General features: G+C 36.3%; 1 protein-coding gene across 1 annotated transcript; it reads left to right on the forward strand.

The window, feature by feature from the left end:
• Positions 1 to 403: 403 nt before the first annotated feature.
• On the forward strand, positions 404 to 13,492 carry NTS (neurotensin). Its single transcript, XM_008498014.2, has 4 exons — positions 404 to 696; positions 4,329 to 4,390; positions 10,662 to 10,886; positions 13,107 to 13,492. The coding sequence occupies exons 1-4, from the start codon at positions 636 to 638 to the stop codon at positions 13,251 to 13,253; spliced, it is 495 nt and encodes a 164-aa protein (XP_008496236.1). The 5' UTR covers positions 404 to 635; the 3' UTR covers positions 13,254 to 13,492.
• Positions 13,493 to 19,710: the final 6,218 nt, after the last annotated feature.

The following is a 19,710-nucleotide window of genomic DNA, read 5'->3' on the forward strand; positions in this document are numbered from 1 at the left end:
GTGCATTTCTCTCCTCGTTTCTCCCCTAGCTGTAGGGAAAGGCAGACAAAGCGTTTCCCGCCCGTGTACCCAGCGCACATCCCGCGCAAGGGGCCCGAGCAACAGCGGTAACTTCTAGGGAAAAAAAAAAAAAAAAATTCCCCAGATCAGAGGATAGTTCCCGTTCGGGAAAAGCCCTCTCCCTCCGCACCCTGAGGCGGTGGGTGGGTGCGGGGGGGAGTTCGTGGCTCGCCCCGTGGGGCTCCGCGTGCGTCAAGCCGCGAGTGGCGTCAGCGCTGGCGGGCGCGGAGCAGCGGGGGGAGCCTTGGGATGGGGGGTAGGGGGAGGGGGGCAATTTGTGTGTGGGTGGTGTGGGTAGAGGGAGCGGGGTGGGCTGAGTGAGGTTTGGGAGGGGGAGAGGGGGGAGAGGGGGGAGGGTACTTCATCAGGAGGCGAGGGCGACACCGCCGTGACATCATCCCGCGGCTTATATAGTTGGGGAAGGGTCCGGGTCCCCCGTCTGGTGCAGGCAGCCGCCCGCCTGAGCGTGTGCTAAGGGCGCGAAGCGGCGGGGCTCTGTCTGTCTGTCTGTCTGTCTCTCTCCGTCTTTCTCCAGGATTTATGGACTTTACTTTCTAGAGGGCGGCGCGGCAGAGATGAGAGCCCAGCTGGTGTACGCGTTGCTGCTGGCCTTGGCCTCTTGCAGCCTCTGCTCAGGTAAGCCCTTCCCTCAACTCCGCACCGCCCCGCACCGCCATCCGACTCGGAGCCCCACATGGCGTGGGGTCGGCGCTCGCCGCTGAGCCCCGAAGTCTCCGAGACTTCGGCACTGAGCTGCTCCCGGAGCCTTGAGAGGGATGGAAATAAAGGAGGTGAAGTTCCTTGAGGGTTCCTTGCCTGTGCCCGACGGGCACCAAAGAGCTGGGCCTGATAACGGGCTTTGGCCAGCATCATTTTTTTCTGTCAGTTCCATAACTTTCTCCCTTCATCTAAACTGTTCTTCTTCGCAGCATCCATACCGTGGCAATTAGTGTCGACTGTCTACTAATCACTGGAAATACAGTGTAGACCATCTGCTTGATTGTGCTGCCTCATTTGTCATTTATTGAATACCATGTATTTACAGACTGTCATAGAAATTATTATTTGCACAACTCGTGTGAAGAGGTTACATTAGCCAAACCATCATGACTACATATGCACTTTAATCACTTTTTAGTGACAGAAATACAATTTGAGTATTCTGGAGGAAAAAAAAAAAAACAGCTACCAGCAGATTGTATGTAGGAAAAAAAAAAAAAAAGCTGAATTAGATGCAGATCACGCACTAAGGTTACTGTAAATGCATTTCTATTCCAAGAGCAATTGATAAAATGCATTGCCTGCTCTTTTGGCACATGGTACAGCTAAGTGTGTAATTTATATCCTAAGTTTGTGATGAAAAATAGGTATAGTGGCAGAATAGGCTTCAAAATCTAACTTACAAGTTAATGTAATTTTCACCTTCACAAATGATGAAGAGTAACTTTACAAGTAGCTTCATTTTTCAGCATCAGTATTCAGAAGAATTATGAATTCCAAATTCTCACTTTAGACTAAAGTTTCCAATTTGTATTCCTCTGCAGAAGAAAAATGTAATGCACATAGTACCTGCATTTTATCACTGTTTAAATGTAACATTTCTGTGTATCACTGAGAGCTGGTGATCTTAGTGACAAGGCTTAATATTTGTAATTTTCTTCCCATATATTTGAAAGAAATCTTTTCAGTTTCCAGTTCAACTGTGTGAATTTCCTTCTGATTTGAACAATAATGTGTAACCAGGCTTTTTATACATTGCTTTCTGAGGGGCTGCTCTTTTTGTGCTTTTAGTCCTCATCTCTCTCCTTCATTCTTGTACTATCTGGGTGGATTCTCTTCCTCCAAGCCTTGCGCTATTCTTTCAAGGATTCTAGACCAGCCTCCTCTAATACACTCCAGACTTTCTTTCTCAATCAGATTTTTTTCTTAATACCTACCTATCTTCCAGCCTTAACAGTGTGGAAGCTATCTCCCATCCCCTGTAGAACATAGAAACCAGGTGCTAACCAGACGTAAGTCTTTTCATTGTCCTCATCTGGTATAACCCCAGGATACCATGAGTCATGATGCTGCCAGATGGGTGCCACTCACCCATTGACAGGAACTGCTGCTGTCATGGGTAGAAATTCAGCTGAGGTGATCTTGTGCTGCAAGTAGAACTTTGGCTAATGGTAAAGTGGCTAAGAGCTCAGATAACACTGACAACCTGTAGTGTTGAAAGGCTTTAGGTTGGAGAGTATTTTCTAGTGGCTTGCTGCAGTACCAATACACAAATCTTATTATTACTTAATATTTTTCAATAGGAAACTTCAGTTATCAGCTTCAATACAAAAACTAAGAATGAATGAATGTAGTGTGCTGGTAATAAAAAGGTGAACAGAGGAAGATTGTGTAACACATCCACATTTTTGATGACCTGAATAAATAGAAGTGAGAAGCAGTGCACCAAAATGCAATAGCTTAGGAAATAATAAAAGTTCCTGTTAAGAGCTCCTTTTAACAGAATCACAGTTGATGGGAATGTCTGAGGAGACAAAAGACTTGGTTATATTCTCTGACCTCCTTTTTCTTTTGAGAGATACTAAAATTTATCAGAACAATAACAAAAAATAATCTCAAAATGTGTGAGAGAGCTACTTATTGTGTAGCTAATGGTAAGCATTAAGTTAGTTAAGTACTGAGGCTTCTGATCTGAACTGTGGTATGCTGGACTGTCTTGACCTTACCTCAGGCAAAAAGGAGAATTTTCTGAAGATCTGGGGGACACAGGGATGTCACAAGAGAGGATATTGGAAGAGAATCTAATAGCTCTGGGCACAGACTTTCTGCTAAGTATTTATGGGATTTCCAGGGGAATGTGTTATGTCCAAAAGGTGCAGTGACCTTGCATTTATTTGATAATCACTATGTAAGCATACCCTGAAGATCTAAGTTGGGAAGGGCTGTGATTGCTCTCTAAAAAATATGAGATGGGTAAATATTACAAATAGAAAGGTATAATTTATAGTGAAGGAAGGTACGTACAAACCATAATGAATTGTAATTAGAAATAAATTAGGCTTTAAATTAGAAGAAGGTGAGTACCCATTAATAGTTTGGAAGGATTCCCCAAAGAAGAAACACAGTGGTGGGATCTTATTATGCACATGATCGATTTTTCAGAGTATTACAATGGGAGGCTTTCTGTGCCAGAAGAAATATATGATAGATAGAACATACTTGTACAAAAGGTCCCTGACAGTTCTGTGGAAGGTAGTAACACAACATGGAGATGATTCCTGAAATTAAAACATAGGCAGAATCTATTCACAGATTTTGTGGTAGGGTGTTACCTGCCAACAGCATCCATCATCTTAATGAAAGTGAGATATTACTTAGATGAATATGCAATAGATTTTGGTTTAGTTTGGTTTCCAATCTAAGTAACATATTGTTTGACTTTAGACTGCTGGTATTCCATGTGGCTTTTAGCTCTGTTTTTCTTGAAAACTTAACTCTTTTTTATATGTATCTGCTATTTGAGCTGTGATTGTTTTCTAGGCACCAGATCTTCCTTGTGATTCTGTACTGCACAAAACAGAAAAGCTTGTGGCTGTTTTATCTTCCTACAGCATTTTTTACCATATTCACCAAATCACAGGTGTTGCAAGCCTGCTGAGCTATTAAAGGTCAATTAAATTAGCAAAGAAAATCCTAAGCTGTTGAGTAAGAATATTTTCTTTTGGTATATACATTGCCAAGAGCTTGTGTCACAAATGTGTAAAGCTCAATTCCCTCATATTCGTAAATATATTCTTAATTTTAACCAAGAATAATTAAGACTAAATATTGTCAAGTAGTTATAACTGCCATTCACCTAAACATTAAGCTGCTACTTAAGCAAATATTATTTAAAAATAAATAAGTAACAAATAATGATTATGAAAATCACACTGATGTAGAATATAGAAGCAGTTTTATTTCATGAAAGGGTTACAGATACCAGTTAACTTAGATCAATGAATCATTTAATTCTCTTCAGCAAGCTTGATCATGCTTTAAAAAGGTACTATCCATTTTAATACATTGTTTCACCTGAAATAGCTACTTCTGCCTGTTTCTATATTGTTTCCTCACAATCCATCTAGGTCACTATTCCGTTTTTATCAAAATTCTTTGATTTGTTTGTTTTTCAAAAATTCTTTGATGTATCTAAATTCTGTATGCTGTGACGAAATGTACATGATTTATGATGAAATAATAAACACATGTTTCTGGTTTATTCCCAGATTCAGAAGAGGAAATGAAGGCATTAGAAGCAGATTTATTGACCAATATGTACACATCAAAGGTAGTTATTTTTACCCTTTTGGCTGACAGGTAGGGAGCAAATGAATTCTCATTACAAACCCAGAAGTCTTTAGACGAAGTAATAACCTATGGTTTGGACCAGAAAGTTCAATGCTACACATTACTTTGGTGCAACATTTTCTCCAGTTCAAAGGAAATTTAAAGGTTTCGATGTGACACACTAAATGTGTTCCTCTTTTATAGCACTGGTACTTTCATTAAACTGTCAAAACTGTGTTATGTGCAGAGATGTAAATTTATATGAGGAAATATGTTTCCAATGGGATTATGCCTGATGAAAACTGAATTAACCTTGAGTCAAATCAGTAAGTGCTTTTTTTATGCAGGACTTTCCTAAATGCATATAAAATTAAGATAGTAATAAAGCAAAAACTGTTAATGGATATGGTTTTGGTTTAGGAATTTAATGATAGCGTTAGTACAGGAACATGGCTATGAAAATATCAATCTGATAAATTACACTTCCTCCACAAGTTGCCAGACTTTGACCAATATACACATTTTTTAATACAAACAGACAAAAATTCAGTTCCAGTCTCATACTGACAAGATGAAGCAGCAAGAGTTGCACGCATGCATTGAACAGGCTGAAAGTAATACATAAGTCTAATATTTCTTCAGTAGCACAAAATTTTCACAGCTGAAAAAGATCTCTAAGATCACTGCATCCAACCATAACCCTCCAAAAAAACACCAAAACTAAAATCAAAACCCAAAATGATAACCAAACCAAAAAAAGAAACATCTGCAAGAACCCCGGACTTAAGGTTTAGTCTTTTAATTATTTGTTCTAGTGAAGTGCAGGTGGTGCTTAAATTCAATGAAAAATAGAGTGAGAAACAAAAAAAATTCTCAAAAAAAAGAGAATTTCATAAGCCAATATCTAATTGAAGGTTAAGGACAAAACCTTCCTGGAAGACTTCTGTTTACATGTTTATGTGTGAGCTATTTCACAGGATCCTTTGAACTGACTAGAAGAAGAAAAGAGACCAGAATATACATTGTTTTGATCTGCTCTGGCAGTTCTTAGGTTCACATGTTCTTTAGTAGCATGGTAATTAACCTTAGATGCTCATTAAATCTGTTTGCCATTCTAAGGTAGCAAATTAAATCTGTTTGCCACTTCTCTAAGGTACCTAAAGATTTAACAGAAATCATTTTCTTAAGAGAAATTTAAATGTAGGAGCTTGACAAAAAGAGTTCTTTCTCTGTGTGGCAATGCATAATGTGCCCTGGGATTAAACCCTGTCGTGCTTGGTATTTCTGCTATTGACTTTAGAGGAACTGTGAAATGAACTTCCACTTATATCTTTTCCTCCCCCTTAGCACAGAGAACAATCTCAGGTAACTAAAAATGTACAAATAAAGTGCAACAGTTGGTAATGTAATAACATTTCCCACAATACTTGTCATGTTGGTTTACATCACGTATCTTGCTATTCAATTTTGTCATGGTATATACTGTTAGTGAAGTGATACATGAAGTTGACAGAAGGATTAGATGCGTGGTGGATACATCTAATTCTACATTATACTACCTTAAATCACCATCTAAAATTCATTAGTTCAATATACAGTGTCTCTTGACATCAAAGTGAACCATGGTTGAACCACTAAAAAGTGTGCATAAATCCTTTTACAGGAGCACACCACTATTCCATTCATTACTGAAATGACAAGTTCTTTTTTCTGTTGTCCTCTGCTAGCTATTACCCCTCATTAGAACAAAAGTATAGTTCTGGTGTGAGAGACAAATTTGAGGATGGTATATGCAATAACTGTCTTGTATTGTGCCCGAGATCTGTTTCCAGTTCAAAGCAATTACTGTCAAATTTCTTCAGCCATCTTTGACACTTGCTCAGTAATAAGCAGCCAGGGAAATCCAGGCAATTTAAATAGCATTAAGATGGGAGAAAAAAAGGTACCGGTCGGGGAAAGGAGAAGAGATGTTTGTGAAAGGTAAGATCTAAAAATGCAGAAATGTGAATTATGACTTGCATTTTCAGTAAGTGACACAAAAAGTCTTTTTAAGTAGGCACTTGTGAAGTATAGTATCAAGACTACAGCTAGGGTTTAAGCTCATACCTTTTGCAACATTCAGGAGTCCATCCAAAGTTACAGAAAGAGTTACCATATGCTTTTGACTGCACAGACTACTGCCCAGTGTCTACTGGCCCTTTTCAAACAGCTCTTTAAATTCACCTATGTTCTGAATCACTCTCCATCTTTAAAGAAGTATATCCTTTCTTACTACCACCTGCCTTCAATATTTAATACAGCTTATCCTCCTACCCTGCTGTTAAATCTGAAAGAAGATACAGAGATCAAACAAGTCCCTAAAATACTTTTTCTGTCTTTCCTCTAAAATAAAATTGAAAGAGCTGTTTGGAAGATCTGGTAAGACTACACAACCTGAATTGTCAGAAATATGCAGACAGTTATCTGCAATTTTCAAAAATATGCAGACAGTTATCTGCTGTGTCTCTTTTGTATCAAATACTTACCTCTATACTCACCTTCATAAAGGCTTGCCTGAAACCACCACTTGCATGAAGAATGTCCTGAACTCAAACAAGATTGAGATGATTAAAAAAGGAAAAGAAAAAAAAAAAAAAGACAAAGAAGTGTTTTGTTGAAGAATAATTTATCATTAGAATATGCTACACTTTTAGGATCCTCACATAAATATTCTGAAATCTCAGACCCTCTGAGATTTTTACTGTTCCAGGTTGCCTATTGCTGACTATGTTCAGACATTTTGGCCCTGATGAGTTTACAGTTGTCTAAGAGCCCTGACTTCCTATCTCAGTCATCACATAAATACTCTTTATGTCTACAGTCATCAGTGTACACCACTGAAGAACATCTGTTGTAACAGAACTCAATACCATATCTGCTTAAAGTGATAGAGAATTTTCATTATTTCTATGGTTACATTCTGACAAATTTCAACTACTATTCCAAATTGGAGAGATCCTACATTACCCTGGATTTTACTTGGTTTTGCATATGCATTTCAACTGCTTTTTCTAGATAATGACAAAAATATAAGAACTGGAGGATTAAACTTTCTTTTAAAAAAACAACAAAAAACCCATCACCGCCCCTCCCATGTTTGGGAGGTACCTATTACAAGATAAGAGGTACCTTTAAAAAAATATGTCAGGGGTATCCTTCAACCAGAAAGGGAAAGACAAAGATATAATGTAACTTATAAATTGAGATTGTCCTCAATCTTTCATAGGACAAGACTGTTGTCAAAGAAAGTAATATTCTCAATCTCATTTCAGTTCTGTAAATTAAAATTCTCTTCCAAGTTACATGAGGTGTGAGAAACTAAGCATCTGAGTCTTACTTCAGAAGCATATTCAACAATGGAAATGCACACATCATACTCACTTCAGCAATAATAATTTTCAAATTCTGATTCATATTGCAGTGTCTTTTGTTTGTTCAGATCACTCCCAGATATTTTTCAAGTTAATCTACAAAAAACAGCTCCATCTTAGGAGATATGAGTTCTTTTATTGCTTGTGTAGGTGTTTTCCAAAACATGTCAGTTGGTATATATATATCTCACACATTGAAAATGTACTTGAACATTTGTATTACTGTAATCTTTAACTGTGTTTTCACATATTCCTTTAGGATAATCCCCCCAGAGGTTTCCCATAACCTATAAAACAAAACACATTGTTTGTAATACTTGCTGTAATAGTAGAGTAGAAAAATACTGACTGCTCTGTTTAGTGACTGGGCATGACCTAGAGAGCGCCCTGTTCAATTAAAAATAATATTTCACTCCTGACTGAAGCTATTAATGCTTTATAGTTTCAGTCTGTAACCTGGCAGCAGTGTAAATCAGTAGCAGGTGTATTCAAGTAAAAATACTTTGAGGTCATAAATATGTACTCTAATGGGAACTAGACCTCTTAACAAATGGAGTATGCTCCAGTGCTCCATGGAGTATGACAACAGTGCAGAATTTTTTTTTTTTTCCTAACCTCAGAAGTAGCAGCTAAGAACAATTTCACCTAATGAAATCTGCTATTTAAGTGTTTTAATGATATACTAAGGAAAGTTCCTTTAAACAGAGCTATGTATCGGGATAACATTAAGTAGTAACTTGAGACCAAAAAGATCCTATAAATTATGCAAGAGCGCATACAATGTTTCCCTATCCTCCCATACGCTGGAATATTTTTGCTTTTTTAACTCAGAACTCTCACTTGCTTAAGTAGCACTACCACTAGATTTTATTCTTCATTGCAATTTATCTGTTGCAATGCTACCTTATGCTCCTTTTGTATACCTAGGAGAGAGAGATGCACTGGAAAAGCCTCCCCATTGTCCAGGAAAGCTCCATAGTTTCATATTTCACAAAAACTTTAAAACAGATCAAAAAAGATTTTGAATTTATAGTGAACACTTTGTCTTTTTTGCTTGTATAACTGCTGTTATACCATATATATATATTATATACTATGTATATATTATATTACAGATTCTGCAAAGAGGTTAATTTTTGTTTTGAACCAGTCACATCTTTTTAAATAATTTGACAGACTAATTAGTGCACCTAGATGGGCAAAAGATGAGCTCAAACTGAAGAGCGCAGAACCAATTTCAAGATTCTGAATAAGATTTTACGTTTGTTTTCTTCTCAGCCTCAGAACAATTTCTTTTTTCTGAGTTCTGTCAGGAAAATACTTCTCATTTTGAAAGGCCTGTGTGTATCAGATATATATTGGAGCAATGTTTATGGCCAAAAGGCATTTTCTTTAAAATGATGCTAATAACTGTGCCAGCTTTTCTCATTTCATCCTCAATCCACTCCATCTTCTTTCTTTTCCCTTAAAAAAATGGTGAAATATCGTGAATATGCATAACCCTTGGATCAATGACTCTGTTAGGAAACTTCTTCAAAGAAACAGCAAATTATGTGATTCACCTAAGCAAGCACTCCTTCCACAGTCTTAATTATTGTTGTCAGTATGTAAAAGACAGTGTCTGTGTTAATGTAATACCTATAGTTAACATGCAGGAAAAGAAGAAACCACATTTCTGTTCAGAGGTAAACCAAACAGAGGTTCCTTGCTTATTTGCACGGCAAGGAAGTCCTTGTTAGTAATAAATAGGAATTTACTATTTGGCTTTTGACTGGAGATTGCTATGTCTCCAGTTCTAATTTAAGGAAAAAAAATTCTATAGTCATCACTAAAAGGAATACGATTTGAAAGAAATTATAATTAGCAGGAGAACCAAGAAAGTGTCAAAGACATTAAAAGCAGTGAATGAGGTAGGACTTTGGTTTTTCACTTTTTTTTTCTACTGGTAATCATACCTGAAGAAGACTACTGCCATAACTGCTTGGAAAGAGCACTAACAGTAGAAAAATAAGTTATTTCTCTGAACATTTCATAAAACTGTTTAAAAATTAAATAGTGCCTGAATAATGCAAGATACTGGAGAAAGTAAATTCAAGACAAACCATGGTAAAATTTTTCTATTTCTGTCTTTTTAAACACCTCTGAACAGGTCCATTATGGATCACATAAATACAGTTGGTATGAGTTTTTCAGTCCAGTTGCCAAATCAGTAACGGATTGTTTGCACAGCCCTCTCTCATCTTTGTTTCATCTTTATCCAAGCCCATAGACCTTCAATTCACATCTCCTGGGCTCATGACTCTTCAGTATCAAAAAATCCTGGGGTTCACAGGTTCCTTAACTTCAGATCCAGCCTCATTAGACCACTTGCCCTGAAGCAGGGACTCAGGTCCTTTTCTCAGGGAATTTTGAAATGACTGGTATTTGTTCTGAACTGGGGAGGAGCATCTAGGAAACCACAGGCATCCACCTTGGACTCCACTACTGGGAATTCATCCAGTGGGTTTGACTCATTGTCCTGATTTACACCTGTGAATTTATATTATATTAATTTCCATCCCTGTTTTTGTTTGCACCTGTGCAGAATGACTATGAAATGCTACTATTCTGGTTTGGTAGCAGTTTAGTTTTTCATCGTGTGTATCTACCTTGGAGGTAAGGCTGTGGGGAAGCAGACTTGTTGTGTTTAATAAATAACTTGTCCCAATTTCAGCACTCTCTAATTATTGTGTAAAAGTTGAGCTGATGAAAAGTATTTCATATACACAAACATGTTCATACAAAAATGTTTAAATGTCACGTGTTATTGCTAAAAAACAAAACAAAAACGACAAGTTAAATAGTGGGTATTTGTGTTTTTAGATTAACAGAGCAAAACTTCCTTACTGGAAAATGACCCTGATACATGTTTGCAATCTTGTCAACAACATAAACAACCAAGGAGGGGAAATAGTAGAGGTAGATGAAGAGGATCTTGTTTCTGGAAGACAGTTCCCTGCTGCTCTGGATGGCTTCAGCTTGGAAGCTATGCTGACAGTATATCAACTCCAAAAAGTTTGCCACAGCAGAGCTTTCCAGCATTGGGAGGTAAAACAGTCACAAATGCACGTTTCAACTCCTATTAAATCTCAGGCTGTATTTGTTATGATGTTTTGAAATACATTATATCCATGTGACCCCCTCACATTGTCTGTGCTTTTCTTCCAGCTTTTATATTCTCTAATGCCTCTAATATGTGTCTTATCAAAAGAGTTGTGAGTTAGTGTTGGTTTTTGATGCACTGAGTGTCTTTTTTTTATAATGACCCATAGATAATCTTAAAATAATCTTAAAATAATCTTAACTATGTACTTTCTCCACTCTTTGTAGCCATTCCAAGGAATCAAGCAAACACGTGAAAGTGAGCTCTGTGCCAGAGCACAAAATTAATTAACTTCACAGACATTAAATTACTGCAGATTTATTGAGGCACAACTAAATGTCTTCAGAGTTTTTTTAAGCTCTTCTACGGCCCTAAGGCACACTGGACTCAGAATACATGGATGTATATCAAATGTGCACATGTAATTTTACCAGCTACTCTGGGCTTCTTATGGCTAGCAAACCAGTAGTAAGGGAACTCATGCTTTTCACTTGCCCTCACATAAACAGGATCCTGAAATTTGACATGATTGATGAGGATGGCTTCTCTTAAAAAGTGATCATAGAATCATAGAATCATAGAATAGGCTGGGTTGGAAGGGACCTCAGAGATCATCGAGTCCAACCCTTGATCAACTACCGCCACAGTCACTAGACTATGGCACTATCAGTTTTAGTCTATCTGTGATATTTATCTTAGTGCAGTGATTGCATGAAGTGGTGGGCACAATCCACTTGTGCTGTTAAATACTACACTAAGAGCTACTTCAAGTAGTGAAACAAAGTATCTCAGTGGCAGTTCCCACCTTCCAGTACATCCAGTTTTTTGAGCTGTTGAAGGTTCATGGACAGGCTGGCTGAATCTTCATCCTTCTTTGTTTTGCTGAATGAAAGCTCTGTATTTGCAGGCTTATTTTGAATTCTTCCTATTACCTGGGATGTTTCATACAAAAGATTTCAATATCTCAGAACCAGAGTTTTATGAGGACTGTCTTTATCAGTAAATTTATTGCTGGAGAAGAGCTACCACAAAACTGACTATATGCAGCAGTCCATGTAGCATAATCACAGTTCCTTACTTGGCAGTTGCATCACCTTTTGTGGTGGCTGGGAATCATCACTGCTACCAGGACCACATGTGAAATGGAAAAAAAAATATTCCTCTCTCAGCTTAGGAACATGCTTATGCAGCGCAAAGGTTTATGAGACACATTAAAAGAAGATGTGCAAGAGCCAGAGGGAGAAGGCTTGAAGAAGGCTTGAAATAAACATTTTACATAATGAAATAAGTTCTTGTGACTGTATTCATCCAGGGCTGACTCCAGAGTCTGTTGAAACCATGACAGTCTGTCCATTGATTCCAGTAGAATTTAGATGATCAGTCATTTAATAAGTAATTAAGAGAGGAACAGATTTTGATTGCTTAGGGAAATACTGAGGTGAGTATAAAAATGGTTTTGGTTTAATGCCTTTCAGCCAGACAATAGGACTGTACTTGACTGCAAAACAACATGGTAAGAGAATGGATTAAGTCTTAACAGGTAAAGCAAGACTGAATAAAAAAACACCCAGCCAAAACAAAACAAAGCAACAAATCTACCCAAAAAACTTTAAAAATTAAAAAAAAAAAAAAAACACCTCAAAGCACAGTTATATAAGAATTATGATTGGCAAAATTTTCGATTTCTTGTGCTTGATTTAGATTCTTATTTGTTTATTACACAATTTGATTTTTTATCTGTAGGAAGTTGAGGATAAAAATATTGCTCAAAAGCTGAAACAAGCAAGCAGTGGGTATTTTAGGAGATATTTAGCCTAAAAGAGTTATCACAGAGTGACACTAGGAAGTTTTTACTCAATTTGAGTTTTAGTTCTAGGAGGATGTAACAGCATTGTCTCTAGTCAAAACCAATTATCTCATTCGTTTCAATGGAATTTAAATATCACTTGTCTATGATTCAGCTCATTGTTGATTTGATCTTAGTTTTGTGTCATGAGTTTTGGGCCTGTGTTTTCTTCCTTTCTTACTTTAAACCTGCAACTATTATGGTAAATATTTTTGTTGGTGACAGATGTTAAGGTAATTTTTTTTTAAGTTTTCTAGGAATTGATCACCTTCATTATCAAAAAAGCTGACAATATTTTGTCTCTTCTTGCATCCTACAGCTACTTCAGCAAGATGCTTTTGATGTAGAGAACTCAAGCCAAGACAAAGAAATAATGAAAAGAAAAAACCCCTACATTCTGAAGCGGCAGCTACATGTGAACAAAGCTAGAAGACCATACATACTCAAGAGAAGTTCATACTACTGATCCAGCAGGAGAAAACAATGTATATTTAGCTTATAGGTAACTGTGCATTATGGTTATCCTATTTAAATCTGAAATCATACTTGTGTGGAAATATACTATGGAAAATCATCAAGATGATAACATAACTGTGTTGTTTGGTTTTTTTTTTTTTGCAATTGCTGTTTCTTGATTGTGTTTTTTTCCTACTTGAGATTAATTGGACCAATACATTTGCAAATAAATCTAGTTTCTAAGCATGATGCATTGTACAAACTGAGATTTCAACACACTTCCAACAATATTGAAGCCTTTTCCTGTTTTATAAAGCACACTGATGTACACCATGTAAATTGATATTGTCCATAAACACTATTGAGAATCTTGAAATTTCTTAATGCAACATTTCCAACATATATATGCTTGTAATTTTTTTGTAATACACTAAACAAAACTATCACAGCATTTTATCTACTGGCAGTTTAATTTATTAGACATCAAATCCAAGGAAGGACATAAATACTATCAGCTAACTATTAAATAGAATTTTCAAAAACCGTATTTTAAATAGCCAGCATGTAAATGAATTTTAAGTTCCTGATTCCTAACTTGCCACTGAAGTCATAATTTAAGAAAACAATCCAAAAGAGAGACTTTAACAAAGTATGCTAGGGATGTGTTTCAGAGTCTTGTGTATCACTGACTAAATAAGAAAAATCAATTTATTTAATCAGTAAATGAATTTACGGTATTTACCTATTCTATGAATGCTCAGGAAAAAAAAATAAAGGCAAAAAAACCCCCCAAAAACCCCAATTCATGCTCCTTTGCTGTCAGTCTTAAAATACTAACTTGTTTATATGGGAATCTTGGGAGAAATATTTCAAAGAACTAAAATTAGAACATCTTAAACTTAGAACTGAAAAGTATTTCCTTTCTGTCCCTCTACAAAGTTTTAATTGAAACTGGCAGTCTCTGGGGTTAAAGACAGTCTTGAAAGCCAATGAAGAGAGAACTTTCCAGCATGGGAAAAATTATTTTCAAGCCATAAGAAATCAAATGCCACCTGAAACGTAAATATTTTCCAGATCTGTCTGTTATATGTACATGAGACCTGTGATCTCAGTGATCTTGGGTTCCAGGTCAAAACAACAGTCAAAATAAGAGGAACAGTCCAAGAACTATGAAGCCTGGATGGTCAAACCAGCAGGCAAAAAATGGGACAGAGATGGCTTTTGAAAACCTGCTTGTTTTCTGTTTGAGATATTTCCTCAAAGCAATGCTGTTCAAAAAAAATTCCAGAAAAAGAACCACTCAGAAAATTTCCAAATCCTTTCATAGGTCAGATTTTCCAACAATTATTATTATACATATGCAGGGATACACATGTGTAAAACATACCTGTATCAATGGTTATACTAACTTTGTCACATGAGAAGGGATGTTTTTTTTAAGGTAAAATGTATCTTCACTATATTAAAGCTAATAATATTTTCTTTTCTCACTGGAAATGTTATTAGTCAGTTTAGTTATTCAATAGCCACTAAATGTATGCATTTAGAAGGTACAACTGAGCATACACTAATTACTGTTAATAGTTTTTATGACTATAATACAGTAAGACACTTAAAGCACAATGTTTTAAGTGCTTAATGTGCTTAGGGGCTTTACTTAAATAAGGTTCTGGTAGATTCATACTCTTTATTTTTTAATGAAACTGTGGTAGAATTAAACTAGAGGCACAGTATGCTCTCAAGTTGCTAAGAAATATTCCTCTTTCCAAGAAACCTAAAAGCTCCCTAGTCCTGGTATAGACAGTTTAAATTCTGAATTACTTATTAATCTGATATAATAGCAGAACAGAGTTTGTTTCAAAATTCAATGCAAGTGATACATGGGGGAAAAAAAAAGGAAAAATCTGATAACTATTTCATAAGGAGCACAAAAGAGTAACACAGAAGGAAATAGGCTGCTAGCATTACTTTTCTCTTGTGTTCATTTTAAGAGTATAGGAGCTGAAAAAAATGTTGGGTAAGGTAATGTGGTTGCCATTGGATGGAGAATGTTAAGACTTTTGAATACAAAAGCATCCTTCCATGCTTCATTTTGGAAGGTCTATAGATAGGTTGATGGCAGGGGAGCTCAAATGATGATAACTGTTCCACCCTCATCTAGTGCTCCACACTCAAGTGGGACATACCCTGAAATGCTGTGCTTTTCCTTGGAGTGCAGACATAACAGATTAGCAGGAGTGACTGGCTGAAAATGGCTTAAAATAACCCATTTCCTTTCAGCATGCTGTGAATCCACACAGCGTGTGTCACTGGAGGAGTCAGAGCTTAAATGCATGACAGAAGGTGTCTTGTTCCATTCCTCTGTGTTCTCTGATGGAGGTGTGTAGGCAGCTGTCAGAGGAATGTCATCCAGAGTGAGAGACAGTCCTGACTGGGTGAGGAACCAATGGCCGTAATTGTAACAGGATCAGTAAATATGCAAAAGCCAATGCTGATGTTTCAGCTTATTGGTCAGTGGAGAAAGGCAAGCAGAGCAGAAGTAAAATGTTAGAAAACACACTAAAACCATGTGATTAAGCCAAATATAGCTGTAAAAGGATATTTTGATGTCAGCAGGACTCTTACTTTCTTGAAATCTCCTCTCACTTCTAGCCATTGCTACCTCCTGATAACCTCACTATTGGGGAATTTAAACCTTTCTTTAGCCTTCCTTTTTGGATGATGGTAGCAAAAAAAATTAGTCAGACTTATGCATTTTTTGTGTCTATTTAACATATTCTTTCAGTGGGATCTTTGGTACTTTCCTGGGCCTTAGCTGTGCATTATCTGCTGTATTTATAGCAGCAATGGGCATTGAATGAAATTGAAGCCACAGGAGGCCTTCACAACACGTACAGATTTGTAATGCAGGCAGCTTTTTTTTTTTTCTCTCCTTTTCCTCCTTTTCCTTTCATTTTCCTCCTTCTCCTTTCCTTTTCCTTTTCCTTTTTACAGCTTATAGTTGCCTTGTGTTTACAGATGTTGTTTTGAAGGCCCGTAAGTCAGATTGCTACCTTGTTTTAAATAAATGCCTCTTGATTTGGACAGTTTTGTTTTACAATGGCAATTACTAGGAGATTTGATGTCTTTCTTTGTCTCCACAGAGAAGCACATTTTTTACCACATATTCTATTTCCTGATGTTTTTATGAAGTTCATGGATTAGTAATTATACCAATTATTCAGAAAATATGTACTTAATTATTTCCCATTCTTCTAAAATATTGGATGTCTTACAGAGCAATTGCAGAAACATCTCAGTTATTAATAATGTAGAACTAAATGTAACATTTAACTTCATTTTTTATATTTTTATTAGTTGTCATAATCTTACAAAAGAAAAGTAAAACACAGAGGAAAGAATAATTTTAAAATTTCTGAAGCCTATATTTGTTAGATTTTCTTTCTTTAAAAGAAACAATATTTAAAATGATTCAATACTTACTGTTCTCAAGGTTAAATGTGGTGATAAAATAAGTCTGCAGCTTTCTTGAGTCTTGCTTTTGGTATACTATATATTTTGGTTTCTTTTCTATTATAAGTCTAAACTTTGTATTTTAGGGGAGAGTTTAACAGTTGTGTTGTTCATAGAGGGAATGAAATGTGGAGTTCACAGATTAGAGATTTAACATTGTGATGTATTGCTGTTGCTATGCCTCATGCCCTACTCCTAACACACGATGTAGACATGATAATTTGGTCTTGATATTTTTTCTTTTTTCCTAAGACTATTTTCTAGTTTGCACTATGCAGTACCAAACTGAAGATGCAAGCCACAGCTATGGTATTTCAGTGTAGGGGGGCAGAAACAGGAGCAGGTTCTTTCGAAATATTCCAAAGTCCTGGGCTGATCACTGGTGTTTTCACAACCAAAATGTTGGACTGACTGAAGGCTCTCACGAAGTAAGAATCTGAGAGAACCTGCCAATCGAGTATATTGACTTCTGTGACATTAGAGTCAAAACTTGTACCTTGCTGTCCAGGAAGCACAGAACGTGGGAAGAGTAGATATTCAAGAGGAACCTGGGTAATTAGATTTGCATGGCTACCAAGGTCAAATATTCAAAGCCATGAATGAGGCTGCAACAACCTGTAAACAGATAAATAAATCAATAAATAAGTACATAAATAGGTCTGGCATCTAATTAAAGAAATAAATAAACATAAAATTATTTTTATTACCATCCATTTATTGGACTGCCAGGAAGCATCTGAATCACAATTTTATGCTCTGCCAACACAAGGAGTTAAACGTATTTATTTTTATACATTGTTACTGAAAATTGACTTTATGATCCAATCTTTTGAATCCAGTAAGCGATACATTAAGACAGAGATAACAGCACAATGTTGATGATTAGATTTCAAAAACTGTCAGATATAGGATGCTTGGATAGGTCTGAAAGGCCCAATAATTAGGCAGTGGACTCAAAGAACTTTGCCTCTATATCAGGCAAGTTTGGGCTGGCCAAATGACTCCTCTGTGCTGCCAGTAAGGAGAAATGGCATGAGAGCCACTGAGGAGCTTTCGGAGGGTTATCAGCTTTAACAAACATAAAACCTTCAGGAGCTGTTAGTTGCTCAACTAAGACTTGATTTTTCCAAGCAGATGAGAACATACAGCTATTGTCTCAGGACACACCCTCTTACATAAGGAGAAGATGGGACTAAACAGAACTGGACTTGAATTACAAAGGAATTGCATTTACCTGCTTGAGCTCCCAGTGGGTCAAGTGCCATTCTGTCTCAAAAGTTACCATGTAGTACTAGTCTAGAACCCTTTCTGTTTTATTCTTGAAGTTCAGTTGTAGGAATCTTTTTGCAGGATGCTTTTTCTCTTATGTGTACATAAAGGGCTTCTAAGGTAGTTCTATACACTGCTTCATAAATGACTGCCAGCAGCCTGAGGACCTCTGTTCAAATGTAATGTCTAAGCTGTCGAGCAAAGCATTAACAGTATGTGAATAAAAAAAAATAAAAATGATGTGTTTGTGTGACAGTGAACCTGATCTTGAGGATAGACTGGAAACATCCTAAAAGACAATATTGACATTGTTAGTGCTGCTATTTCTGATTCATTATTTAAAAACCCAAGCTGCATAACAGATTTCTGTAATCCGGTACTTTAGAACTGAAGATCCTGCACTCCATACATGTTTAACTCAAGGTCTAAAATAACTGTGTTAAAAAAAAAAAAAAAAAAAAAAGAATAAGAAGAATTGTGTTATATTGTGCATTATTTTCTTAAAGAAAGTAGTCACAGAACAATATATATGACTTGGGAACCTTTTCATCTGGAATGCACAGTGTGATTCCTCCAAAAATTTTTTTCAAAATCATAATGTTCGTATGTGTTTAAAAAAACCTGTTCCTAGAATCTAATATTGTAAAGCATTTTATAAGAAAACAAAAAAACAATTTAACAATTTACTTGATTCAGTGAAAAATTCCTATAAAAAAACCCAACTCAAATAAATAAATAAATAAATAAGTTTAATGTTTCCAATTTTATAGCAGGTATAGAGAAGGTCTTAGAAATAGTTTACTTACTAGCTCTTGCATGAATTAAGTCTCTTTGTTATTTTTGTGTACTACCAAATCCTTAGGGCTGTATAACACTTCATACAATGCATTTGTTGTTGTGTTTTGGTATCTTATTGAATGATCTCTTAAATAAAGAGCTGTGAGGAACAGTCATTATGCGTTTTGTTCTGTTCAAAAGGAAGGCATCAAACAACTAATGCCACATGGAGCAAAGGTATATGTATATGTACAAAGAAATGGAGAGTTTATTCAAATTTTTCTGAATTTTACAGAAAATAAAGTATAGTATATGTATAATATACAACAAATAAAGTATTATGTAAATTCAGAATAGTACCATAGTACTATAGTACCATGTTACTTTTGCCTTTTGCTGCAGAAATGGACAACAATGAACAAATTTCTAAATTATTGTCTTTAATATGCAGAAGGCACCGAAGTATTACAATTATAGCTGCTTTTGAAGCTGAAAGCCTTGGTGAATACTTAACTTCCATGCTTCTCTAAAGTTTCCATTTCTGAAGGCAGTTTTTTCATTATAGCAGAGTTCCTATTCCAATACCCTGCCTGTGGAGAATGAGGGAGTGATGAATATAACAATTTTAAAATTTTTATTAAAAATGCTTACTGGTATCTCTACTTTACCTTTGTGGTTTTACAGATTTCTGTGTTGGAGAGTTGAACTGTAAAGGGCTGTAAGGGAAAAAGAAAATGAGAGAGGAAATACAGGCTGAAAAGGGTCTTTGTGGGAAAATGTGTGAAGATGTTAACTGGATACTCCTTTTGTGTGGCTCCAACCAAAAAGTGTCAGAGCTGGCTGAGGCACGGTTCATGGATGTGAAGGGAAAGGAGAAGAGAGGGAGGGAGGGTGAGGAAAGGCAGGGA

The sequence above is a fragment of the Calypte anna genome, chromosome 1 (assembly GCF_003957555.1).
Source record: "Calypte anna isolate BGI_N300 chromosome 1, bCalAnn1_v1.p, whole genome shotgun sequence".
In the NCBI taxonomy this organism is placed as follows: domain Eukaryota; kingdom Metazoa; phylum Chordata; class Aves; order Apodiformes; family Trochilidae; genus Calypte; species Calypte anna.